This window comes from Thamnophis sirtalis, unplaced genomic scaffold (genome assembly GCF_051295495.1).
Source record: "Thamnophis sirtalis isolate CommonGarterSnake01/CBP01778 unplaced genomic scaffold, rThaSir2_p1.2 scaffold_3, whole genome shotgun sequence".
Classification (NCBI taxonomy): domain Eukaryota; kingdom Metazoa; phylum Chordata; class Lepidosauria; order Squamata; family Natricidae; genus Thamnophis; species Thamnophis sirtalis.
The window spans coordinates 64,503,602-64,531,266 of NW_028261383.1; the positions used below are offsets into that span (position 1 = coordinate 64,503,602).

Consider the following 27,665-nt stretch of genomic DNA (forward strand, 5'->3'; position numbering starts at 1 on the left):
GGTCCTCTGCTGGAAGTGCCTGGTCCTGCAGTGCCTCTTGGTTCTTCTTACAGCAGCTGGGCCCCTCAGGAATGGCCCTCACTTCTTGTTAATCTTCTCAGGGGGGAAAAAAAACAAAAGCCATAACTGAGACAGCTACTCCTCTTGAGGAAGTTAAAAACAAATAAACCAACACTGCATTCAGAATCAGCTACAGTGACTAGGATGCAGAAACACCCTTCCACTCCCACACAAATGTGGTGACAAACATGGTGGGAAGAGCCAAGGTGGCGCAGTGGTTAAATGCAGCACTGCAGTCTACTGCTAGATCAGCAGTTCAGCGGTTCAAATCCCACCGGCTCAGGGTTGACTCAGCCTTCCATCCTTCCGAGGTGGGTAAAATGAGGACCCAGATTGTTGGGGGCAATATGCTGACTCTCTGTAAACCGCTTAGAGAGGGCTGAAAGCCCTATGAAGCGGTATATAAGTCTACTGCTATTGCTATATTAAACAGAACTAAAGAAGAATTAAATTAAACATTCTGTGGGAAAAAAAACAGGGCACTAATTCTTCCCCAAACCACATGCCAAAATAAAACAAAAAAATTACATTGTGCATTGTCAATGTGGCTTGAATGACAGTCAGGTGGGCTGGAATGCGCAATACCCTCATACAGTGGAGAATATAAACTCAACAGCCAAGAATGGCCAGAGAATTTTCTTTTTCTCATGATCCAATGGAAGGACATCCTCTCTTCAATCACATCTACCCTTCCATCAGGCAGGAGAAGCATGCTCTGAGTCTGCCAGGGACTGTTGTCTAGCAGGATCAAGAAAGAAGGATTTTTGTGCTATGGCATCCCCACCCCCCTGAAAATCATCCTCCTAGGAATCCAATTGGCCCTCCTCTTGCTTGCTTTCCAAAAGCTCTGAAAATTGGTTTTGCTACCAGGCATGGGGATCTGGGAATTAGGGAGATAAATCTAGTTGTATTGTTGGTTTCTCATAGATGTTAAAATAGCCCAGCTATGAATTTTGCTGCATGGTTTGTATTGTAATCTAACGGTTGGGTTGGCAATATATAAATCATGTAACAATGCCTGTTTCTTTAAATCATGCTGTAAATGTGATTGGTTGCTGTTTCCTCAATCAGTCATAAGATGGAGCCAGAATCACTGTTAGATGCTGATCTGATCTGAGTGTTTTGGAAGCTGGCTGCCGTAAAGTGATCAGTGTGAGCTATTGTAAGTTTTGCAACTGCTAGCAAACTATGTGTACTGGACTGTTTGTATGATTAAGGACTATGTTATTTGGATTATCCCTTAACTGAAAGATGTTGATGACTGACTGTCTTAACTATGTATGACTTGGACTGTTTGATGGACTCTGATACCTCTATTTCCACGAAAGTAAAAGCCTATTTAAACTGCAGTGTCTCTGTATGCTGGTTTGTGTGTTCTCCAACAACACTCTCACAACGCTTCTCTGAACGCACTCGCTCTCCCAACAGGGAGCTTACCTAACAGTCTAGCAGGGTCAAGAAAGAAGGACTTTGGTGCTATGGCATCCCCCCTCCCCCAAAAATCCTCCTCCTAGGAATCCAATTGGCCCTCCTCTTGCTTGCTTTCCATAAGCTCTGAAAATTGTTTTTGCCACCAGACATGGAGATCTGGGAATTAGGGAGATAAATCTAGTTGTATTGTTGGTTTCTCATAGATGTTAGAATAGCCCAGCTATGAATTTTGCTGCAAGGTTTGTATTGTTCTTCAATCATTATTTTTACATTATTTTGGTGTTTTATTTGTTATTTTGGTGTTTTGTTTTGTAATTCTTTCTGAGCTACCCAGAACCATATACTGAAGATGTAAATCTTTTGTCTGTATCCCCCTCCCCGGTTCGAGTTGTGAGCCACCCTGAGTCCCCTTCGGGGAAAAAGGGCGGCATATAAATTTAATAAACTGAACTGAACTGAACTGTCTCTTGGTTCTGATTTTTTGCACAGTTTTAAAATTCTAAGTTGCTTTTCTATTTATCTTTTCATGATCTATAAGCTGCCCAGAGTTCCCTTATCAGAGAGATGGGCAGCGTATAAATTTAATGAATACATAAATAAACTTATTAGGTCTTGTGCTGAAAGCTTCCCAGCAAGAACTTTCAGTCAACCCTAATTGACGTCAGACAACTTCAGATCATGGTGAACTTCAACTATGATCGGCATACTGAATACAGGACACACACAGAGAGAGACCTATGATAACACCAAAGATCTCTTGAAATGCAATTACCTTTGCAAGTCCTTCAACCAGGAAATGAAGCTTCTTCTAATTCAGCAAGGCTGTCCTTCAACAGGAAGGTTTAAATTTCTAAACATAACTCATTTTACTTGGGTAGTCAGTAGAGGGGAAACACTTACTCAGAATCTGGTGACAGCTCGGAAATACTGTGGGATGTTGCAGACCGAGGTGGTGAAGCGCATGGCATGGAAGGTGTAGAAGATGCCTGTGCCACAGAAGGGGTGGGGGTGGTCTGTGGGCCTGAGGGGGTACTGGATGACTGCACTGAGGACAAAGCCGAAGAGTTAAAAGAGGCTAGGATAGAAGAAAGGATGTCTAATTGCTCTGTGGAAGGGTGACGGCTAGGGATGGCTTCTAGATTTTCTCTAGAAGTCGGTCTTCTGGAGAGAAGTTCAAGATTTTCTCTAGATGGTTGCTGCCTAGAAAGAGGCTCATTGTTTTCCCAAGGAGCCTGCCTGCCAGGCACTATGTCCAGATGCTCTCTTGAAGTATGCCTAGCTGATGTTAGTTGGTCCCTTGAAGGTTGCCCTCTAAAAAGCAGATCCAACTGTTCTCGAGAAGTATCTCGGGCTGGCAAGGTGTCCATTCGATCTCTAGAGGCCTGCCTAAGAGGCATTGTATTAAGCCATTCTCTAGAGATTTCTCTTACTGCCCCACCGCAGTCTAGCTGTTCTCGTGACCCAAATCTACAGGGTAAAGAATCCAGATGGTCTCTAGATGTCTGCCTTCTGGGTAGAGTGTTCCTGTGATCTCTTGGATCACGCTCAGTAGCTATTTCACCTATATTCTCTCTAGACCCATGCCTGCTGGGTATGCTTGCAAGGTGTTCTCTAGATCCATGGTGGTCGAGGATTGTGTCCAGGTGCTCCCTTGACCCAGGCCTGTTCATAAGGGCATCCAATTGGTCCCGGGACCTGTGTCTGCTTGCCATATTTTCTAGGCATTCTCCAGAAGTGTTTCGGCTCAGCTGATCTCTGGACATCTGCCTTCTCATCAGCAGATCAAGCTGCTCCCGGGACGAGTAACGACTTGCTGGCTGCGAGAGGCTGCCTGTTCCTGAATAGATTCTGCCATAAGAAGCAGCCGGGACTGCCCTGTGACCCAAGGTGGAGGTTTTGTACCAAGAAAGATCATTGGTCATTCTGCCCACAGATGACAGGCCTTGCAAAGCTGGAGGGTACTGGAGGCGATTCTTCAGGATGCCTGAATAACAGAGTAGAAGCAAGTGAGAAGTCTAAGTCCCTCTCCTCTTGGAATTATTTCCAGGTTTTTTTCATTGATGTGATACACATCCCTGCAACAATTCTTTTTCTGCCATCTCTATAACAGCACTCTTTTCCTCCTTATTCTGGATCAACTTTAGTCTGAAATGCATACATGTTTTTCACTGATTTCCTCCTCCTCCTCCTCCTCCTCCTCCTCCTCCTCCTCCTCCTCCTCCTCCTCCCTCCTCCTCTTCTCTCTCTCTTTCTACTTTTTCCAATCTTTGATATCAGTCAGTCCCAATCACTTTTTCTGGCTCTTGTTACCTTGTTTGGAATGACAATAGCACTTAGACTTATATACACCACTTCACAGCGGTTTACAGAGTCAGCATATTTTTCCCAGCAATCTGGGTCCTCATTTTACCCACCTCGGAAGGTTGGGAGGCTGAGTCAACCTTGAGCCTGGTGATCAGGAATAGCCTGCAGGACTGCACTCTAACCACTGCGCCACTGTGGCTCATAGTTGCCTTTTCCCAAACAGTCTGTTTCTCTCATCTATTCAAATCCTTCTTTAAGACCTCCTGCTTTAACAGCATTTCTTAAAGATGATTCAAACCAATATCTATTCCTTTGCTTCTCTTCCTTAAAAAACAACAACAAAGGTGAGGAGGAAGGAAGAGAAAGGAAAGGATTCCTTGTGGATTTTACTTCGCTAGTCATTGCTGACTATAGGGGGTGGCAATCATCTCCCACTGAAGGTGAAAAGGGAAAAAAACAATAAACCCACCCTGATTTCTTCCTGCTACTTGATCAACAAATGACTATTGCTGTCTTGCTTTAATATCTCAATAAACATAAAACTATTCATTCAGCCATTTTATATGCAAAAACATGATATATATTTTTTTAAAAAAATCAGAACAAGCATTTACTAAGGAAGGAAGGAGCAGTAGCATGATGATTCAGAGTCTAGATTCTAGCAACTTGACATAAGAAATTTAAGGAAGCAAGGCAAAGGGAAAAAAAATCTTGGTGCCTATTTCCATATCTGAGGAAATGTTGTTCTGGAGCTTCAAGCTATAAAGGAAGAGTGCTTTTCACAATGATGCAGTTCAGAAGTAAAGCTCATACAGCAACTGGTAACTTTATCCATTTCTGGGGAGGTACTAGAATGCACTTTCCCTTCCATATAAGTAAACCAGAGGTGGGTTCCTACCAGTTCGCACCTATTCGGTAGAACCAGTTCGTCAAATCTACCAAACCGGTTTGAAGAGGTTCCACCAGTGGACCCAGAAAGCAGGCCACACCTACAGAAGAGGTTCCAATTTTTTTTGAAACCCACCACTGACACACACACACACGCATACAGACTCACACAGAGAGAGAAAGGGAAAGAAAGGAAGAAAGAAAGAAATAAAAAAGAAAAAAAGAAAGAAAAAGTGAGAGAGAGATGAAAGAAAAAAAGGAAAAAGGGACAGAGAGACAAAAGGAAGGAGAGAGAGAGAGAGAGAGAGAGAGAGAGAGAGAGAGAGAGAGAGAGAGAGAACGAGAGAGAGAGAACAAGAACACATGGCCAGCAAGCCACTCCCACCAGGTCACATGGCTGGCAAGCCACTCCCACAAAGGAGGCCACACCCACAGAGTAGGTTCGAAACTTTTTTGAAACCCACCACTGAAGTAAACGGATGTGCCAATGGACATGAAGGACTAGTGTTCTGCATCTATGGGCCTCTGAGAAGGGGGATAAGTGAGCATTGTTCTGCAAGACCCCAAGTGACTAAAGTAGTCCTTATTTAGTGACTGCTTTGTTTATTGACCAGTTATGACAGTGGTGAAAAAATAACTTTTCAACTAATCGTCCTCTTTCTTCACACTTCTTTGAAGAAAAGCTGAAATAAGATTATAAACACAGTCATAGTTTTACTTAGCAACAATTTTGGTTAATGAGTGAATTGCCAATCCTGACTGTGATCACTAAATAAGGACTACCTATAGCATGAAAATCTATTTGTTATACAAATGCTGTTTTTGGCTACTCCTTCTGCATACATACACACCTGAAGCAATGGCTCCAAATGTGGAGAAACAAAACAACACTCGGTGGAATCTCTGGTGCCAGAGCTCTGAACATATTCACTTGCACATTGCTATATGCTACCAAATGTAAATAAACAATGGTGTTCCAAAGAATTGTTTTGGAAGCACCTTTTCCATGCTGGGGTGGGGAGAGAGATACTGTGTCTGATGCCTTGTTTTTCTAGGCCTGGCTGTGTTTCCTGGATGTCAGGGAAGAACCAGAAGTAATGTTCCTTTCAAGTTCCACCTGATTTGTCTTATGCCATCTATGGTATTTGCTGTGAGAGGGGCATTTGTCTCCTACGTTGTTGCTTTTCTTCTTTTGTTTGGTTCTGAAAGATACTTTCTTCTAACAGACCTTCTTGGCAGGGAGATTGGGGTAAGAGGCTATTAGCCTGAAGGGAATGGCTTTATAGCCATGCGGAGACACATAGTGGGGTTAGGGTGGACATAAATGAAGCTGATGAGTACACAACTTGGGGAACATGGAAGATTGTCAGAAGGGAGGGAAACTTCAGGGACAAGCACCTCAAGAGAGAAGCTTGTAGATTTTGATGCAAATCATGACTTGAATTCCTGACCATTTGTCATTTCTTCCCCTTCCTCTCTATGCCCTCATTGCTGTCTGCTCCACGAATGGGGAAAGGCTGCTGATGTCACGAAACCTTGTCAGTGTTTACCTGGTCCAATGGCTCATGGGAAAATCATGCATTGTCTGGAGAAATTGACGGGGGTTCTCCATTCCAAGCATAGTAACTTGTTACGCTGTTGATGAATGACTGATAGCTGTTACTGAGCTGAATTGTTTACACAGGTTCCTTGCCCACACATTTGCAGCCAGCACACCTGCAGTGATGGTCACTGCTTCAAAATGGTAGGCATGATCAGGTGACTGAGTGGCTACTCCTTTTTACCTGAAAGTATTGCCTACCTCAAAATTATCCTGCAAACAGCCATGTAAAATAGGTTAGTCTAAGAGAGAGTAACCCCAAATTAACTGTAGGCTGGTTGTGCTTTAAATCATCTCACCTTTTCTCTGCCGTTGGGTCTGAGTGAGAGAGTTCTCGTCCCCACTGGTTAAAGCCAAGTCTGGCTGGTTATTGTTGGCCGTATCCTTATTAACATCAAATCCAAGCTTCCTCTCTGAGCCCCATTTCTGGAGAGAACAGGGGTGTACCTCACATTCTCCCAGGGCTGGCCAATAGGACATCAGATCATTACCATCAACATCTAGGGAAGAACATTGCAGATGTACAGAAGGAGAGCACAGGACATCTCATAAATTAACATAACACTTTGCCCCAGTATATTCTCATTTCTTGAGTTGATCAAGTTGTTTTCAATGAATGGAGTGAAATTATTAGGGCCATAGCCCACTGGGATATTATGCTTCAGAATTACCAATTGCCCAACTGTAATTTCACACTTATACTACAAATAGTATATTGGACATCTCCTTGAGAAGATCACAACCTTTTTTTTTTTGTAAATTTCTATAAAGTTTTTATGAATTCTATATGCAGAGGAGCCATACATTTATCAAGTTTATTTGAATACATACTTATATTTTACTTTACAATGACATGGAGTTCAAAACGATCTGCTTGTGAAAAATATACTTATTTTCTAACACATTTCCAATATATATTATATATTTTAATACATATACTCTTAGCCAATCAGTTGAGAAAGTCATCATTCTTTCTGATTCTCATGTGATGTTTTGCAAAATAGCCCCATAATGCTAAAAGGAGCGCCAAACAAAGGGCTTTGCTTCATCATGAATGCCAGGAGTGTCTCTGATACATTCTAGTGTTGCTTTAAACTAGGGTATCAAACTCAATTTCATTGAAGGCTTCATTGGGGTGTGTTTCACTTCAGGGCAGGGGGCATGGCCACTTCAACATCACTCATGTTGGAGGCACCTGTGGTGGCCTGAGCATTCTCCCAGTGAAAAACGAAATCAGAGAGTTGCAGGATGACATTCTATCTGAAAACAGAGGTCGGTAGGGCCATGCATGGCCCCTCCCGAGTTCCATTTTTGCTGGCAGAAGCACCATGGACCAGTTCTTTGCTGTTTCCAGGGAGCCCCCCCCCCCAGGCCAGATCTAAGCACCCTGTGGGCCAGATCCAGTCCTGGCCCTTGAGTTTGACAGCCTTGCTTTAGGCTGACATAGCATTAGTTTAATATTCACAGAACTGTAAACAGAGTGACTTAAAAAAAGACAAAGAAGCAAATGTGATCTTGAATTATGAATTCCAAAATTTTGGAACCTATCAAAGTATGAAGAACTTTGCATTTATTGTACTTGAGCAGTAGCAGCTAAAACAGATGTTTGCTCCAGTGGAATACCTAGTCACATCTTCTACTGTACATAAGTTTGCTTCCTATCAATGCTCTGGGAAATACGATCAATGGGATTTGGCTGAGACTGTTTAAGACTTGATGCTATTGTACTATTTACTCAATGGTTCTAACACGTGTCATCTTTTAATTTTCTTTTTTATATTTCTTCCTTTGCTTTTTGCTCTGCCTTTTTGTTTTCTGATTTATCATAAATATACTGTGTTACTGTTTCCCTTTTCTTAATAGATGAAAAACATATAAACATGTAATTATACCTATATGTTTGTTTGTGTGTATTGTTGTTATTGTAAAATATAGAGATCAAAATGAAAAAGCCTCATGCAACACAATGAAGTGAAATCCAGATGAACAAAGCGCAGCTCCTGAGTTGATACACCATGCTATGTCTGAACAGGTCACTTGCGACAAGAAGCTAAGGCAAAAGGTGAATTCCCACAATCAAGTGAACCTTGACCTTTCTACTCTGACGTTAGCTATGTTGTGTCAACCTCAGCCTCTGGCCATCCTGAGCTCTGCTCCCTCCCTCCCACCCCCCCACCCCCCAATCCCCCATGATTCAGCATGTTCTCAGAGTCCTGGGACTTGCCTTTGGGTGCAGTGTCGCTAGGGTTGGTGAGAAGCCGCTCACTGTGGGCTGCCCTTTTGAACGGCCGCTGGAATCTGCCCCGGAGATGCACATTCTCCTCACTCTCTGAAGAGGGAATTGAGAGGCTGCGTTCTTCATCTAGCGAGAGGTCACTGTCGGAATCCGAGTCTTGATCTGGATAAGAAAGGGGATATTTGAAGAGGGGGGAAGAAGAGTAAGGAGGAACAGCTTCCCGGGATATGAATCACCCAAAAGTTAAATAGCTTGCAAAATGGAAAGGGTGGGTTGACCTTACAAGCTCCGTTATAATCAACATTCAAATCACAAAGCATGTCATCAGTCACAATGATGCCACTTCAAGCCAGTGTGCCAACAAGATGTTTCAATAAGAAAAACCTGGTTAGGCATAAACCTGTCCTTCCTTAGGAAAAGCTATGGATACTCACAGTCTTTGGCATCAGAAATATTTGATAGGCAGCATCAGTGATATTTTTTTGTCAAGTTGGGATCTCTGCTTTAGATCCAGGAGTGAGAAACCTCTCTTTTATATCCATAAGAAGCTACCCTTACCTGGACCTGCATCGCGATGGAACATGGCTACGTCAAGGTCAGTGGGGCCAGCATGGTTGAGCAAATTGTGATCCAGAGCCGAGCCTTGATGTGCTATCATGTTCTCTCTGAAACTCAAAACACAGAACATACCTAGATCCACTGAGATCAGCCAAAAGCCAAAGTCCCAGGCACTTCTGAATAGTTTCAGAGCCAGTATCTATTCTAAGCCCTGAAAAACTGCTGTGCCTTAGATAAATACTGTTCAAAACCAGCCACTACCAATCCGTCAGAACAGGGAAGGCTAGTGTGAGGAAGCAATCTTACCTCTGCTGCATAATAAGCAAAGGAAGTTGATATGTAGCACCAATGACTCTGATGTTCTTCATGAATAGGCACTGTAATGCAGGACCTGTTCCCTTCCTCCTTCTGAACTCTCATCCTGCCCCTCTTGGGGAGGGTGGAGGTAGGCAGACAATTGGGCCATATTTTAGGTACATAAATATAATCTTTTAGTTTACATTATAAAAATGCAGGGCATATCATAATACCACACACACAAATCCCATTAGAAGAACAATTGTATCTACGTCAGTTTTCAAATTTTAATGAATATTCATGTGTTTTCTTTCTGGAGAGAGATGTCGATGGGGATTGCCAATTATCCAGGTCATGGTTGTCTCAATGGTGCTTGGAGAAGTGATGAAATTCATTTTTTTTTTTACTACAGGTTCTGTGGAGGTTGCTTGGTGGTGGCAGGGGAAGGATACTGCAAAATCCCCATTCCCACACCACTCTGGGGCCAGCCAGAGGTGGTATTTGCCAGTTCTCCAAACTACTCAAAATTTCCACTACCGGTTCTTCAGAATCAGGGATTTCACCCCTGGCTGGTAAAGAGGACATTCCAAAGAAAGGGCTCTTTTCTTGACTGAAATCAAGTCAGAGTCAAAGGATGTAGAACACGTGGCATAGTTTGGGGAGCCAAATCCTCCAAATTAGAGATTACAAAGATCTATATAGGGGATGGTAAGACATTCTCTTGAATTCCAGTCCTAAATTGTTTACGGATTCATAAGTAAATGTCAAATACGTAAATGTGACATATTTGTAAAAAGGGATTATGGATATGGTGATTGATTTAAAAGGAGGTTTATGACCATAATCATGGTCATAAAGCTACCGATGGTTACAGAAGAGTAAATTGACTTACTACCTTCAGGGGCTACCTGGCATTTTGTATAAATTGATGTGAAACGACAGCAGGAAAAGGCTGCCCCTCTGCTTATTAGTTTCCAAAGCCATCCGGCTGGTTAGTGCAGGGAAATGAGATGATTCAGATAAGATCATCTTTATTATCTTTTAAAGCCTGAAAATATATGTGAATGGAGTGGTGGAGAGCTTTTTTAAAGCCATTGGGTCAGAATCACAAGGATTACTTCTTTGTACAATTCATCTCCCTCTGTCAACATCCATTTTGTATACCCACTAGGCCTCAATGAAACTCTAGCTGAACATATTGGGGAATGGAGGGAAGAACAACCAATGGGACTTATAATGATGAGACTTGAACATTATTACCTAAGTGGCTTTCATTCAGGGGTGAAATCCAGCAGGTTCTGACAGGTTCTGGAGAACCGGTAGCGGAAATTTTGAGTAGTTCAGAGAACTGGCAAATGCCACTTCTGGCTGGCCGCAGAGTGGGATGGGAATGGAGATTTTGGAGTATCCTTCCCCTGCCACACCCACCAAGCCATGCCACCAAGCCACACCCACAAGCCACGCCCACAGAACCTGTAGTAAAAGAAATTTGAATTTCACCACTGCTTTCATTCCTCTGCTCACACGCAGGACACAACGCATTATTTAAGGCCCAGGAGACTGCAATGGACCCCAGAAGAAATGGTACCCTTGCCACAGACAATTCTCCTCAGATAAATTTATTTATTTCCTTATTAAAACTTATCCCACCTTTCCATATGAAAAACCAAACCAAGCCAAAGCATGCATTCAGACGTGCAGTGGATAAGCTTCCTACCTGAGGTAGCCCCGCTGACTAGAATGAGTACGGCCTGAGCGCACACTGCTAACCGACGAGATTGTGGAGGCTCCCAGGGTGATACGAATGAGCCCGCTCTCCTCAAACAGTGCTGTGTTGTTGTAGGCGTTGTGGCCCTGACATGGAAGAAGAACATAGGAAAGCAACAAGATGGGTGTATTTGACTGTCTGTAATATTAAGATGATAACCTGTCATGAGGACCGGCTTCAGTACTAGGAAGAAGGCCTCAGTCACTCAAATACATCAAAGCCCTGGCCTATAGTAGTGAAGTGAATAAATAGAATAAAGTGTAAAGAATAAATAGTAATCAAGTGAATACATAAGGCATTGCTTAAGGACTCATTAGGGGAAAGGTCTATTTGAATGGGGAGACTTGGAACAAATGAACCTCTTTTTATCTTCACCCAGTCCATACCTGGCCACTTCTGGGGGCTTCTTCGCCTTTCTTGGCCAGGCAGGCCCCTTTCCAGGCTTCCAGGAACTCCTTGTTCAACGCGCAGAATAGAATCAGTGTTGCCAAACCCTGCAGAGAAAAAGAGAGAGAACCACTCTAGATCATGGGAGATACTTCCAGGAAGTGGTCTCCACTGGATTAGTAAACAAGTATGCTTCTCGTCTATGGAGATTCTCAGTCATCCAGGTCATGGTTGTCCCAAAGGTGCTTTTTCAAGAGTCTTCTTGGATGAGAAGTGAAAGGTCTTCAAAGAAAAACCAGAAAGTCTAGTTGCCTCTTGAAAAACCACATTTGGGACAAGTATACTTCTCCCCACCTCTAGATAGATTTCTTTAGATAGGAAAAGATTCAGGAAATACGTGGGAGAAGAAGACATGATTTTGTTTGAAAATAAAATAGCGGACACCCTAAACCACTAACATAAAGTATCCAGATCAGATCGCCTGTATCACCAGGCACAGGACCATGTATACTCATGGCAGTCATTCTCCAGAGTCTAAAGCCAGGATTTAAGCTTAGTTCAGCCTTCCAGCCAATACCATTCATGAGATACAGAGGTGGATTAACAAAAACTGATCACCTAGCATCCCATTGTATGAATGTGATAATCCTTCCTCCCTATTATATAATCCACATATAGGAATAAGAAAATTGTAGCCCTCCAAGGGTTGTTGAACTCAATGCTCAACAGCCAAAGATGAGCATAGACAATGGTGAGAAATGTTGAAATTGGTAATTAGGCTGTTTCCAGAGGGCAACTTCCCATCCCCGTGAGTTTAAGCTGTGTTATTCTTCAGTCTTGTAGCCAAAGGAAATGTAATGATTTATTTTCCACTAGAGGGAGGAATTGGCTTACTTATGAACAATACACCAGAAAAAAAAAAATCAGAGCAGAAGCATCTTAATCTACTTAGGACCCTTAGGACTCAGTAGAGCCAAAGAAAGTCTTAATAAATTAGCAAATGAACAGTCCTGAAACAAATAGGCAACCGGTAGTATCAAGTAACTTACTGTAAACTTCAACGTTTACACTAATAAAAGCATAAAATGCTAAAACAACAAAGTAAATACAAAAAGTCAATACAACAAATAAGAGTGCAATAAAAATGCAGATGAGTGTAAATAATGGCATGCTTCAATCCCTAAATGTCCTCTGAAATACTTTGGTCTTGAATGATTTTGGGAATGCCGACAGAGAGGGTGCTAATCTAGTTTCAAGAGGGAAAGTATTCAGAATATGGGGACTGCATCTGCAAAACATTGTCTCATTTATTTCAGGAAACTTGAGGACTTTTCTGGGGTGCATGTAAGAAGTGGGCTGTATAAGTCACCTCTACGGGGGAAAGAGGTCCTGTAATTAACCAGGTGCCAAACCACATAGGGTCTTATAGATTAAACTCAGCACTTTGAGCTATACCAGAAATATCCTGGCAAGCAATGCAGTGACTCTACAGTACATTATAGGTGTTATATTATTATGATGAGTCTGGTCTAGCAACATACAAGCCAGAGGTGGTATTCGGCAGGGTTCACACCGGTTCAGCAAACCGGTAGCGATGGCTGGCTGGCCATGCCCCCGAACTGGTCCCCTTGTTGCTGGTTGCTCACTCCGCCCACCCAGTCGCCACTTGGTCGCCCCGACACCTTGCATAGTGGCTCTCAAAGAGACAGCAGTCTGAGGCCAGCTGCCGCCTCTTTGAAAGCCACTTTGCAAAGCAGCTCTCAAAGAGGTGGTGGCTGGAGGCTTCTTTGCCAGCTAGCAGCTTCCCAGTAGCGGCGGCTGGCTGGGGGCCACCGAAAATTCCGGTTAACTTTCCTTCTGGACTCTGGATCAGCTGCCAGGGAAGGTAAGCAACCAAAGAGGCAGTGGTGGGGGAGGAAGAGGGGAAATGGGGGCAACTGATGAAGGGAGTGGGGGGTAGATAGGGAAAAAACCTAAAAATTTTCCTACCTTTTCCTGTGGGCATGGCTAGGTGGGGGGCATGTGACTGAGTGGGCGCGAGAGATGTCAATTTGGCCACACCCATTCAGTCACATGCCCCCCACCTAGCCATGCCCACCGAATCAGTAGCGAAAATTTTTGGAACCCACCACTGAAACAAGCCACAGCATTTTGGGCCAATTGGAGTTTAGAGTGAACTTCAGAGGTAGCCCTCATATATACAGTAGAGTGTAGTGCAGTAATCCAGCTAGTGGTATTAAGTGCATAAGTCACTGTTGCTAGGGCTTCCTCTGGTGCACCAACTGAAGTTGGAAAAAGCCCTCTTGACCACAGCTTCCACCTGCCTATTTAGCAATAGCTGTGAATGCAGGATGAATCCCAAGTTATGGATCTCCTGTTTCATAACTGGAATTTATAACTGGAACTTACAGATAATCCTTCTGCATAAACAATAACTCTGCCTTGGTTCATCCCCATCAGCATTCAGATATAAAGTCAAGATTTCCAGAGCATTTTCAGCATTTTATGGGATGAAGATGTAACACTGTGTATAGTCAGTGTGCTGATTATGTCTTGCCCTAAATTAATAGATGATCCCTCCCAGCAATCTCATATAGATGCTAAACAGGAGAAGAAAGAGCCCACATGTGAACATTGGGCTATTCTTTCTTTGCTACCAGCTGGAATTGTGTCCTCTCAGGAAGATGTGAACCTATTGAAGTACAGTGCCCCCAGCTCCAAGGTTTCACAGGATATTATGGTTGACTGTCTCAAATATTGCTGAGAAATCTAAAAAGATTGAAAAGGATGCCCTCCCTCAAACCAGAACCCAACAAATATAATCAACTATACTGACCAATGTCACATCTACCCTGGCTTGAGTCTGAATGTAGACGGATTCAGTCCAAATAATCTGCTTCTTCATATCTGGCTTCCCACTAAGATTACAAATTGGAGACCAGACCAGAATTGTCGAAAATTGGTGGCTCCTTGGAGTGATCCTACACATTCAAGGAAGGTGGCAAATCATCATGCCTCAAAGAGTGTTGGCCACTTTGTGGCCCACACTTATTACATTTCTCCATGGTACCTTAAAGGAGCTACAAGAACATGAATCAAGTTTTTAAGTGGCAGCGGACATAACACTAGAAAGCACCCTCTTCACTTCATTATACACTATGGGCTGAAAGGAATTTCAGGCAACATTGCAACACCAGATTCTGTTGATAAGAGTCGATATTAAGTGATTGTGAGCAATTTTATCACCACAATATAGTCATGGTGACCTGGCTGCAGATCTTTCCAGCCATGCTCTCCTAATAGAGAATGGGCAACCCTAAACAAAGCTACTGGGTGCAATCCACAGATACAATAAAAATGGAGAATCATCTGCATTTTACCTTTCCTATTGTCAGGGTGCAAGTTCAAGCATGAATTCATACCCACATTCAGTCAAATTCACTCTTCATTTCCCCCCTTCTAGCTTCTGCTAGTTCATCTCTTAGAAATTATCCATTATGTCTGTTAGATTTATAGATTTGATTCTTCCCTTTCTGTTGACTTAATCCTTAATTGCTCTTTCTAATATAATTAAATACTATCTATCCAGCATTTTCATTCCCAATTGATAGACTATCATCCTTCATCATCCCATTTGCTCTGTGATTGGTGCTTATTGTCTAATGATACTTATGAAGTTAAAAATAATAATAATGTACTTCTTGCTGTCTTCTGCAAATTGGTTATACTGTATACCATTAGCGCAGAAAAATTGAGCAGTCAGCCTAGCTCAGCACAGAAGACTACCCATGAAAGCATGCAGGGGGATTTGTAGACCCAGTGCCTTGAATCAAGGAATATTTCAATATCTTTAGCATAAGTGAAAGAGAAATGTTTCTCAGACAGCAGCTTCAAGGTTTGTCTGGAGAACTGCTGAGGGTTAGCGAACTCTGCAGGATAGCTGCCAGCAGAACAGAGACACCTTCCTCTCTGACGGCTCCACCCAACCATCAACCTAGTCCAGAGAGTTACCTGAAGACTGCAGAGGATAGTGTAGAGGTAGTGGAAAGCCAGGACACTGTTGTTGATAGCCAAGAGACCAAAGAGCCAAGCAGTGCTAATAACTAGAAGCAGAACGAAGGAGCTTCGCATCGTCATGCTGGAGACAGACAGAGAGAAAGAACCCCCCAGAGAGGCAGACATGGAAGTTAGAATATATGGTTAAACTACAGGTTGAGATACTGTTGCAGAAAGATCAGTAGCGTTAGCCATCATAGTACAGACATGGACCGATAAAACATGCCAGAAAACACCCCCAACATACATGACTCAAGCAATAAGTGAGCAGTGTTAAGATTCACAGTTCCTGCCTCCAGCAACATGATTTTTGAAGAGGCAGAGGACATCTGGAGATTGGAAAGCAGAATTTCTCAAGACTGACAGTAGGCAAAGTGTTTTTATTTTTAATTAGAAGAGGAAAAACACTTAAGGAGAAGGTGAACATTGATGAACTAATGTTTGCAACAAAGGTTAAGCTGCAGAGCAAGTTTTTTGCCTTAGCAGATCACTGTAATGACTGTTGTTAATACTCACAGCACAGCTTTCTTCTTCGCTTCCTTTTGTCCTGGCGAGCACAGTATCTTTGCCACCAGAAGAAACATAACCCCATTCATCTGGAAACAAACTCAGTGGTTAGTAACAGTAGCTCTGGCACTAAGCAAAACAGATTGCTCACCAACTTTATCCTCCCTATGCCATTCCCCTCCATACATACCTTCCTTCGAAGGATAACTATCTGGTATAGCTAACATGATCAGATTCTGAATACAAGCCTTCTGTGCACTAATTCTTTTCTAGAATTGTGATAGACCCCCAAAAAGTGCAGAAAGCACAAAAGAGGACCCCCCCCAGCCCTTCCAAAAGATTCATTAATGCTAGTCTCCAGGAGTAGCATGAGAGAGATGCTAAAAGGAAAAGAAAGACAAAATAGTAAAAAGTAGAAAAAAGAGCATGGTGTAAAAGCCCACATAGTCATGGCAAAAAAAGGAAGCATGGGGATGGCAAATCAGAGAAGATATGCTGAGAATGGAAAAGGAAGGGCTTCAACCTAGCATCTTGGCTAAGCAACTGGACACTTGCATGGCTCCAATTATTCAGGAGTTTTGCAGAACAGATCAATATAATCAATCATGAGAAGTGCTTACCAGAACAACAAGAGCTATGGGCCCTGCAAAACTCCAAATCAGTTTGTCATGGATGGAAATCCAGCAGAAATCTGGGTTCCCATAGCCTTCTGGATCCAAACCAACTGATAATCCTGATTAAAAAAAAGAAAAGATAAATTCTATACTATAATTTCCATGCCCCTGATCAAGGTAAATTGCCTCTGGAAATGCTCCTCTCCCCTTTGGATTTTCTTGGTTCTGATGAAGAAAAAGCTGGAATGTTGCAAGCAAAACTATCCACAAGGCTTACTTAATATTTCATTTATCTGCATAGTTACTGAGAATCCTTATCCCTGACATTCTTCCTAATCACCTCATAAAAGTAAACTGGATCTTGAACTGTGAAAGTTGAGAATACTTATACGATAACAACTTTTGGCATATTTTAAGGACTGGCAATCAATAAAATGTAATTTGGGAATTAAGGATTATATACAGGTTCTCCTAAATTTGGACAGCTTTCCAGCTGCAACAACACACACACAAACACACACTCTCTCTCCCTCTCTTCCTGCAATGCACCTTTTCACCAAGTTAAAGGTTACAGACACAAGAACTTTAGTAGCTAAGAGATCTGTAGAGTGTGCTGGAGAAAGCAGTTTTGTTTTAAGCACATCTGTACTTACCAGTGATTATGGCAGGGACCCCCCAGCCAATGGCATAATAGAACCTCATAGCTCCATAGTTAATGTTGCGAGCTTCAGTCTGCATGCGGTAAATATGAAGGCCTTGCACAAAGAGCCAAGCGAAAGTAGAGAGAAAGAAGTAGTGCAGCAGGATAGCGATTACAGTGCAGAGGAACTGAAAAAGTAAAATCAACATCATCCAAATAACGTCCTCTAAACATTATGCTTCTAGATGACTGATTTGTTCTGGCATTAATATTGCAAAACACTTTTCTTAAATTCTTTGCGTTCGGATGTGTGTGTGTGTGAGGGTGTCTGTCACATTGCAGTGCCACATTCCTTCTGACTTAAATTGTTTCATTGACATGATTACCACTGGTGCACAGAGTGTGGTGTTTGGCACTGACATCTACAGAGGAGAATCGGGATCTAGAGTCATTTCTGGGGAATATAAATTTGCTAAAATAATAAACAAGTAAATAAAATGATCAGACATGTATCATGACTTACATCCTTACATCAAATTGCAAGTACATAATTGCAACATTTATGCGTGATATCACCATGAATATCATCTTTTGGACATCACCACAACTAGCTGCAGAGATTGCTGGATATTGAATGAGGATTTCAAAATATCCAATAAAATGAATGTCTAATAAATTTATATCCCCAATCTGGGATACATTTATATAGACGTTTGAATATATGAACAATTTGTCCAGTTCCAGACTCACTAATTTCATAACTCCAATTTCCTACTTTTCAAGTTCTGGGAGATAAGGTCTTCTTAGGCCTACTATTTTCCATCCAATGAAGCTCCCACTTGATTCCTAATATATTACCCACCAGGGCTCTTACTTCTCTCCTTTGTCCCATCTCACCTGATTTTCAGTACGATTGATACCCAAGAGGAACAGCAATTCAGAGAAGAAGAGAGTGACAGAAATATTGCAATGGATTCCCCGAGTATTGGACTTGAGACCTTTCAGGCATATCAGAAAGAAGAAGGTCAGCAGCAGACATAGAAGAGAAAGAGATGTCAAGGAATAAGTCACAATGGCCAGCGTTTCCAAGTCACCTTCCAGTTGCTGTAAGGAAAAACCAAACACAAGAGGATAAGTCAGGTAGCTTGTTGGCATCCTAGATGTCTATTACACCAACATCTTAAAATCATTATCCCATCACAATGAAGAAAACCGTGCATCAAACCCATTAAAAATAAAGGTTTGTATTAAAAGATAATGCTTCTTTCAAGTCAAGTTTGACTACTGGTAAGTTTGTGAACACCTCCATGTTGTTTTCTTGGCAATTGTGTAGCAGTGGTTTGTCACTGGCTTCTCACAGGGGTGTCTTTTTCATCAGCCTAGCTTTTAATTGTGATGTTTCCTGGTAGCTTCCCACCCAAGAACTAACTAGGCTTGAACCAGTTCAGGGAAAGGACTGAGGAAAAGCCAGGCAGGTGCTGCCACCTGCTGAGGCATAAATCCATATATATTTTGTTTAAAATATTTCTATCTCTAATTTCTGCCTGATAACTCTGAAAATGAAAAATACATATGCATCGCATAGAATGATAAATGGTGATGGATGCAGTGAGTAGAACAAAAGTGTCAGTTATATCTTTCTAAGAGGTGAACTAGACATGACAGAGTATGCATTGTATACTCAGGTATATGTCCTATTCAAGAATGACAAACAACATATATAGTTAAGACAGATCAAAACACACACACACACACACACAGGCCTCAATTTCAAAAGAAGAAAACCCAGGAGAAAGTCTAATTCCAGATTTAAGTTTTGATAAAACAAATTGAGCAAATGTGCTAATACATCTCTTATTTCTCCTCATAATGATAAGGCAAAGTTGCATGCAGGTTTTTTCCCCTCACTTACGTACATCTTCCTTAAAATTATTTTGTTAAACTGTCACCTATCTAACTACCAGTATGTCCTTTTTTTCAGCTCTGTTCTTTTAGGACCAAATGAGATGCAACATAACATTTATATATACAGCGGATACACAAAGTTCTGATTTTATAACCAAAAGGGAAAATTGTGAACAGAAGTGAATTTTGTTTTTCCCAATGATCTTAAACAGCAAATGTTCTTAAAGGGTTTTTTCCCTCCTCATCCTGTAATAATGTAAATAATGTTATGGGGTGAAAAAATGATTCCATATTACATGGTAAGAGGAAGAAGTTACATATTCTCTCATCCTATATAGTAAATGTAGTTCAACATCTAATCAACAAACACATAAGGGGCCAAATATATTCTATGATTACAGGTAGACCTCAATTTATGACCACAATTGAGATCAGAATTGTTGTTGCTAAGCAAGGCAGTTGTTAAGTAGATAATGGCCGATTTTATTATCTTTTTGCCATGGTTGTTGAGTGAATCATTGCAATAGTTAAATGAATCATGCAGTCATTAAGAGAATCGGGCTTCTCCCATTGGCTGCTTGTTGTGAGCCAGTTGGAAAGGTTACAAATTGTAATCATATGATTCTGGGATGCTGCAGCCATAATAAATACATGTCAAGTGCAATTTTGACCATGCAACAATGGGATGTTGCAACAGTTGTAAGTGATTGTAATCACTTTTTTCAGTACCACTGTAACTTTGAATGGTTGTAAATTGAGGTGTACATCTACTGGGCATTTTCTTTCCTGATGTCTTCACCCCTATAAAATACTTTTTCATGTGCTGCTAAAGAGCAGATGCTCTTTGTTTGAAGAAACCCAATTACCTCTCGGTGGGAGCTGTCCATCAGCACTCCAAAAGTACCGAATTGGGAGCAATGGCAGCGGACATGAGTGGTGTTTCGGTGCACAAGTTCACAATCCCGTGCTGTCCAGAAGCCAGTGGGCTCAATCCTGCAGTTACAAAGAGATCCATAAAAAGATACGGTTCAAAGGAAAGATTGTTAATGTTTGGGGTTTTTATTTAGAGACAAGCATATATCACAATACAGATACTGTGCTGAAAGCAAGATGAAGACCGTATTTATGCCAGATGTGGCTTCCAATATAGGTTAAGTCAGTGTTTTTTAACCATAGCAACTGGGTAGACCTCAATTGGCTGGGGAATGCTGGGAATTGAGTTGAGGCCTCTAGCAGCAGATGCCTGAATTTGATTAATTTTATTCTCTTCTTTTATTCCACAGGCGAGACCAAAGAAAACCAATTGCCACTATGCTATCTTAACTCACTCCACCCCTATAGTCTATAGGAGAGAAAATTCCAAAACACACCTTTAAAAAGATAAAAGAAAATAAATCTATCTCCTTTTCTGTTGATAAGTAATTGTTATTATGCAGACTGAAATAAAACTCAATATTCAATTTAATTCATTATATTAATTAATGAGTTTGAAATCTGTACAGACATTTCCATCTGCATTCCAAGTGAATCGTATAATGTTGCATTACTTCTCTGGTTTAAATCTGGAAGCCAATAACTTGTTAGAATTCTCTCCCTTTTTCCAAAATTGTTTCCACGTTCAGTGCAATCCAAATTGTTATTAAAAACTCTAAACAGATCAAAGATCTATATCAGTCTGGAAATAGATAAAATACACAAAGGGATTATAATTTTTCATTTTGAGATTCGGACTCCTTAATTTTGTCCCTACATACTTGGCCTGACAATTTGTAATCCTTAATTATTAGTGTCTGTTTCTATATTATATACAGGTAGTCCTAAATGTACCACTATAATTGAGCCCAAGATTTATATTGCTAAGTGAGAAGTTTAAGTGAGTTTTGCCCCATTTTATGACTTTTCTTGCCACATTTGTTAAGTGATTCATTGCAGTTGTTAAGTTAATAGCCTAGTTGTTAAGCATAAAAATACAAAAGCTGGTGATTAATAAATTCTGAATCAGTACATCTCATTAGCCTGAATTCCAGAAATATTTTCCATTGTTTTCATTTCTTCAACTGATAACAGTTTTCTTGCCAGATTCCCACTATTTCTGTAAAATACTTTTGGAAAATATTTCAATTGTTCATCATGGAATTGCCTCATCTTCTATTTGTAGTAAACCTGTGTAGTAAATGACTTCACTAGTATATTACTTTAACTCCTTTTGTTCTTATCCATGTGTTTTCAACAGGATTCCAATATTCAATGATTGGTATTTTTTCAGAGATACATAGTACCTTCACCTACCATGCCATCCCACCTCCTTATATCTTGGGCCTATATTTTTGACAAATAATATTCTATGTTAGTTACAATTCCAAGTAGTATCATAATTCCCATCAAGTTTCTGTGATATATATATGGCCAAATTGTTTCTCCCTGTTGGGATTTCCAACTCCTTATCAGTAAAATGTTTAGAATGTTTGGAAATCAGAAATGATACTGTTTTTACTGTGAGTCCCAATACATAATGGTTCTCATTCTTTGGAGATTATTCAAATTTAATGGGTTTTTTTAAACTTGGAAGTTATGAATTACCTAGGGTCACTGCATAGAGGAGAACTCAGTGAAAGCATTTTCCATAGACTTGCTATATCATACCCATTCAATATAGCAAAACCACTCAATACAGCGATCAATGAATTAGCTGTGAGCAATGGGATTTGCAGTCCAAGTTATCTGGGAAAGACCAGCAGGGGGAACAACAGAGTAGAACCTATGTTTTCTACCTTGAAGGACCACAATCTGGACCATGGCTTCCAGAAGCCTTTCCAGAAGCCTGAAAATACATGGATACATGGCTCCATTGAAGAGGGACTTGACCCACAGTCAACTTACTGGCTAGAGTGATTCCATTGAACACAGAGGGGCTTGCTGCGGTTGGCTGTCTCCAGCAGGCGGAATTCTAGCATGAGTGGCTCCTCCAAACTGTTCTGCAGAAAAGTGTGGTTGCTGAACAGAGATACAGTCACAATGGGGGAGTTCATCACAGGGTTTTTGGGCAACCTGTATGGAACCAAGAAGCATTGTTACTTGCCAACACCATCAAGGCTGGATTGTTTCAGTCAGTGATACTGATATCCAGTGTCCCAACAATCCAATTGTGATCTTGTTGATCACAAACAAATTGCCTTTATCCGTAAAACGATTCACAGGCATTTAAAGTTGGTAGGAACATGCCAGGCTGCAAAGAACTCAGTAGAGAAGGAAGACTAATACCTAAGGTTGCGCCGATCCACCTGGTAGCGGGCAGGCAAAAGTCCACCAAGGGTGCGATAAATGATGAGAATGAGGATGGTCACAGCAGGCTCAGGTTCTTGCAGAGAATGCTTTGGGGGAGGACTTTCCATGGTGACATTGGGCTCAGTATTAATTAATGCAGCTATTGTCATGGTGGGAGCTGGAATCAAGACAGCAAAACAAGAAGAAATCAATAGAAACAAGAAGTTGCCTTTGAAGAAAGACAAAGGCCAAGGAAGGAAAGACCTGAGACTGTGTTATTTCCCAAGAATCTTAAATCAACCTCCCCAATCTGCCTGTTCCTGATGTGTTGGACTGGGGATGATGGAAGGTCTAGTCTAACATATCTGAAAGGTAGTTCCAGATGGAATAAGTTGATTGTATATTCAGATCTCAGCTATATCCTGGGAGCATAAGGTAAAGGCAAAGGTTCCCCTCACACATATGTGCTAGTTGTTCCCATTTCTAGGGAGCGATGCTCATCTCCATTTCAAAGCCAAAAAGCCAGCACTATCCAAAGACGTCTCCGTGGTCACGTGGCCGGCATCAGTGGTGGGATTCAAATTTTTTACTACTGGTTCTGTGGGCATGGCTTGGTAGACGTGGCATCTCTTGGTGGGCGTGGCAGGGGAAGGATACTGTAACATCTCCATTCCCACCCTACTCCAGGGGTAGGTTACTGCAAAATCCCCATTTCCTCACAATCAGCTGGGATTCAGGAGGCAGAGAATAGATGGAGAATAGCGGGCCAGTCAGAGGTGGTATTTACCAGAACTACTCAAAATTTCCGCTACTGGTTCTCCGGAATTGGTCAGAAGCTGCTGAATACCACCTCTGGCTGGCATGACTAAACACCAAAGGCGCATGGAACGCTGTTACCTTCCCACCAAAGGTGGTTCCTATTTTTCTACTTGTATTTTTACGTGCTTTTGAACTGCTAGGTTGGCAGAAGCTGGGACAAGTAACGGGAGCTCACTCCATTACGCAGCGCTAGGGTTTTGAACCACCAAACTGCCGACCTTTCTGATTGACAAGCTCAGCTTCTTAGCCACTGAGCCACTGCATCCCTGGGAGCATAATAGGCCACATTTAGTCATTCTGAAGTAAAATGATTCCCCCCCCAAAAAAAACTCTGGAAAGTCATCTTGCCAAATAAATGCTATAAGGCTGAGTAGATGGGACTTCCCAATCAGGGACCAGAAGTTCAACTAGGCCCTTTTCTAATGGCAGACAAAGCTTCTGGCTCATCAGCTATTAATCACCGATGCAAGGTTAAGTCACAGCTCTTTCAGAGTGTCCAAAAGAGACACGAAAACCCTCAACCTTGCCTTTTCTTTGCTCTGTGGCATCATTCAAAGAACAGCGAAAGAAAAAAAGAAAGAAAGAAAGAAAGAAAGCAAAAAGGAAAAAAGAGTTGTTAAAGCACATTTTGGGAAGGATGGGAAAAAGGATGCTATTTTTTTCAGGGTTTTTATTTTTTTGAAGCAGGCCTGGGGGAGTTCAGAAAAAAATTGTCACTTACCTTCTATTTTGTGGGGGGTAAGGATGGAGTGAGGGAGGACTATATGTGTGTGGGGATCCCACATGGCCTGGCCACGGAAGAGAGTACTGTGATAACGTGGATAGCGTCTTCTGAGATGGGTGTGATTCTCCATGCGATCAATGCTGAGCACTGGGAGGGGGAAAGGAAAAAAGAGGCCTCAGGCATTAGGTCTGACAGAGACAGTGCCGTCTTCTGATTTAAGCAGAGCTTAATTGTATCTAAAGCTGGGGGTAGAAATGGCTGGCTTTTTTCCTTTATGAAGAACAGGTAGTCCTTGCTTACGGACTGCTTTGTTTAATGTTCAAAGTTATGCCGGTATAAAAGAATAGCTTTGCGACCAATTCTCACCTGCAGCCACGTGATTTCCATTTGCAACTGTTATGCATTTACAACCATTGCAGCATCCCAAAGTCATATGATCACCATTTGTGTGCCTTGCAATTGGCTTGCCACCATCAGAGTTAACAGAGAAGGCGGAAGTAAAATGTAAAGCTTTGGGTCCGCTTAGCAACCAAAGGGGAGATCATAAGTCTCTCACAGCCATGTGATGCAGTGGTGGGTTTCAATTTATTTTACTAATGGTTTGCTCATGCGCACGTGGACGCTCATGCGACAGAAGATCCGGGCAGGTGGGCAGAACCTCCTGCCACAGTCACGACTGATTTGCCCGATTCAGGGCAAACCGGCAGAAACCCACCTCTGATGTGATGCTTTGTTTAACAAACACAGCGCTTATCAACAAAGTTGCTGGTCTCAGTACTGGGCACTAAGTGAGGATTACTTACATATTTTATGTTCTCAGGCTACTTTTCAAAGTGCTTTTTTGATAGTAGAGAGCCATACAAAGAGAAAATTCACTGCATCAGGATCATTATACAAAATAACATACCTAAAATGTAGATGGGAACACTGAACTGAAAACTGGACACCAAATTGAAGATGAAGGTGTTCATTTCAAAGCTTAGCTATTCAGTTCACAGCTCCAAAAATAGGAGAAAAATGTCATTTAAAAAAAAAGTGGCTAGAACAAGAACTTTCAAGAAGTGTGAAAAATTGCACAAAAATGTTTATATTTCAGAAATTTACATAAGCATGTGTGTGGATATTTGTGTTGATTTTTTAAATGGGCCAAACAGAAGTCAAATATGTATTTCGATAAAAATAGAAATGAAAGAATTTCCAGTCTGTTTAATCCTCTTTAGGCATTTGTCCAAGCGTGTGGGGAGAGGGAAGGGTCACGCACCAAGCCTGTGCACTCTAATAATCTCGATCTCCATGTGTTCAATGAAAAGTCGAATGGATAACAGTATTTGTACTGCTTGATCCTGAGGATAGCTTTCTGCTCAGATCGCAGAGTACAGTGGAGGTATTCATGTTCACAGAAATTGCACATTTGCACAAGGCCAGGGAGAGTCAGGGACAGGGATAACATTTTTGCATAAGATTCTCGTGAGACACTTTACATATGTGTATGAAGTTACCCCTGTAAGTTATGAATTTGTACACGTCTATATTTAAAAATAACTTGGGAAGTGACTCTCACTTTGCAGAAGTTTGAACCACAACATTAAGAAGAAATATGTTATTGTGCAGCTTAAAAGATATGCCCATCTCTCATCTCAACTGATTGAGTTTTATGTGCAATGACAGAAGCATCTATAGCCGTGATAGCGAACATATGGCACACGTGCCACAGGAGGCACGTGGAGCCATTTGTCAGGGCACGCGAGGCGTTGCTCTGTCATCTGACCAGCTCACATGCACGTGCTGGCCAGCTGACTTCAGCCTTCTTTTGAGGCTATTTTTTGCCCTTCGGAGCCTTCAGGGGTCTTCAGGAGGCTTCCCGGAAGGCTCTGGAGGGTGAAAACAGCCCTATGGACAAACCAGAAGTCACAATTCCCAAATTTCGGTTTGTCCGTAGGTCCGTTTTTTGCCCTCTAGAGGCTTCAGGGAAGCTCCTGAGGCCTCCGGGGGGTGTCCAGGAGGGCAGGGAGGCTGTTTTCACCCTCCCCAGACTCCTAGAAAGCCTCTGGAGCCTGGGGAGGGAAAATACCATGCCAAAAGCGGGGGTGGGTGAGTGCTGGTCACGCGCGCATGCGCACACATGGGGGTGCCTCTCTGTGCTCCCCTCACTTTTGGGATGGGAGACAAAAAACATTTGCCATCACTGGTCTACAGGATTGGAAGCGTTCATCAAAACCTTGCATCACTCTAATGCAATCTCTGCTGCTTCCATGCATGTGTGCAGTACCTCAATGCCAACACAAAAGGAGTGGCATTTGCATTACAATGGTACAGTGCAGAAGTGGGTTGCTCCCGGTTCGGCCCGGATCAGGTGAACAGGTAGTGGCGGTGTCAGGAGGCTCCGCCCACCCACCCGGATGCTTCTGTGTGTGCACGAGTGAACTGGTAGCGCCAGGATTTGCAACCCACCTCTGGTACAATGCTGCATTTGTCATTTGGCTTCCTTCCCTCCTCCATGGTAGATTCCCCAGGATCATGCCATGAATTCAGGAATGTATCAGCCATCCCTTCTAAATGAGGGATTCTGAAATCAAGCATTCTTGTACAAGTCTGGGGAGCAATTCCCTAAAGCAAAGGGCAAGCAATGCTCCGTGGAATCTATTTATACAACATCACTTTGCAAATAATCAGGCTGGCAGCCTCATGTGGACCAGCATAGCCGCAAATTGTAAATTAGTATCTCTGCTCTGTGCCAGCTCACAGGAACCATCCCCATTTTGCCAGTTATTGTATAGAAAGGGTCACTTTTCCTTTCCTGCTTCTCCTCCTGAATGTCTTTTTCAAGCCCTTCTTCCTCCTGAACATCTAACGGCCCCTTCATCCCATGTGCTAGAAACAGGTTGAGATGCTTCTTCTTTCCAGTTCCATTCAAATAATAATCCTGACTGCTCGCTTTTGACAAAAATGCATGATGGCAGAGAATCCTTAATAATACTTTTAAAAGTCCTGTTGTATCCTAGCATTGAACAGTTCAGCAAACAGTTCCATAGCTGCCTGGCAGCCAAGGGTTTGACAGTCATGGATTGCTAGAGAAGCACGATCAGTTCATACTGATCTCAAGAGGGATCCATGAGGCATTCTTTCAAAGTTATGAGGTGAAGATTTCCTCCTGGCTTCTACTTACCAATATTGGGGGTCACCACACCAACAGGATTGAGGTAGGTGAGCTTCATGTTGCTGGCCAAAGTGCCTGAGTAGTCCTTCAGTTGTTCCATCAAAGCTGCAGTTCCCTGATCATTTTGCAACAAGGTGTCCCAGTGCTCCTGGTTTTCCAATGCAAGCACTGAGCTGCCAGCTTGGAGGAGGTTCTAAAGAGAAGATCAACGTTTAGGTGGATTTCAATCAGTATAACTGTTCTGACCTAGGCGTCACAAAATCACCGAGCAGACTCCTTGTCCTGACAAAACCCCTTTTTATAAAGCTAATGTGAATCCCTCTCATTCCCATCCAGCAAAATCCCGGCAAACAGACTTTCAAAGGGTGAATTTACAACCACAGAACTTATCAGGCTTGGAGAGCTGCCTGGTCAATATCTTCCAAACGCAACCCTGTACAAGAAAATTCT

General features: G+C 42.1%; 1 protein-coding gene across 1 annotated transcript in view; it reads right to left on the bottom strand.

The window, feature by feature from the left end:
• The window catches only part of CELSR3 (cadherin EGF LAG seven-pass G-type receptor 3), a 150,607-nt gene that overhangs the window by 40,544 nt on the left and 82,398 nt on the right, over positions 1 to 27,665 (bottom strand). The window contains exons 20-36 of the mRNA XM_087708215.1: positions 27,225 to 27,408; positions 24,056 to 24,205; positions 22,513 to 22,693; positions 22,132 to 22,299; positions 20,118 to 20,244; positions 18,221 to 18,450; positions 17,878 to 17,953; positions 17,360 to 17,534; positions 16,713 to 16,825; positions 16,102 to 16,181; positions 15,541 to 15,667; positions 11,529 to 11,636; positions 11,092 to 11,228; positions 9,078 to 9,184; positions 8,508 to 8,681; positions 6,583 to 6,783; positions 2,392 to 3,475 (exon numbers count right to left, since the gene is read on the bottom strand). Of these exons, the coding sequence (XP_087564341.1) occupies positions 2,392 to 3,475; positions 6,583 to 6,783; positions 8,508 to 8,681; positions 9,078 to 9,184; positions 11,092 to 11,228; positions 11,529 to 11,636; positions 15,541 to 15,667; positions 16,102 to 16,181; positions 16,713 to 16,825; positions 17,360 to 17,534; positions 17,878 to 17,953; positions 18,221 to 18,450; positions 20,118 to 20,244; positions 22,132 to 22,299; positions 22,513 to 22,693; positions 24,056 to 24,205; positions 27,225 to 27,408 (3,422 nt within the window). The remainder of the gene's footprint in view (positions 1 to 2,391; positions 3,476 to 6,582; positions 6,784 to 8,507; positions 8,682 to 9,077; positions 9,185 to 11,091; positions 11,229 to 11,528; positions 11,637 to 15,540; positions 15,668 to 16,101; positions 16,182 to 16,712; positions 16,826 to 17,359; positions 17,535 to 17,877; positions 17,954 to 18,220; positions 18,451 to 20,117; positions 20,245 to 22,131; positions 22,300 to 22,512; positions 22,694 to 24,055; positions 24,206 to 27,224; positions 27,409 to 27,665) is intronic.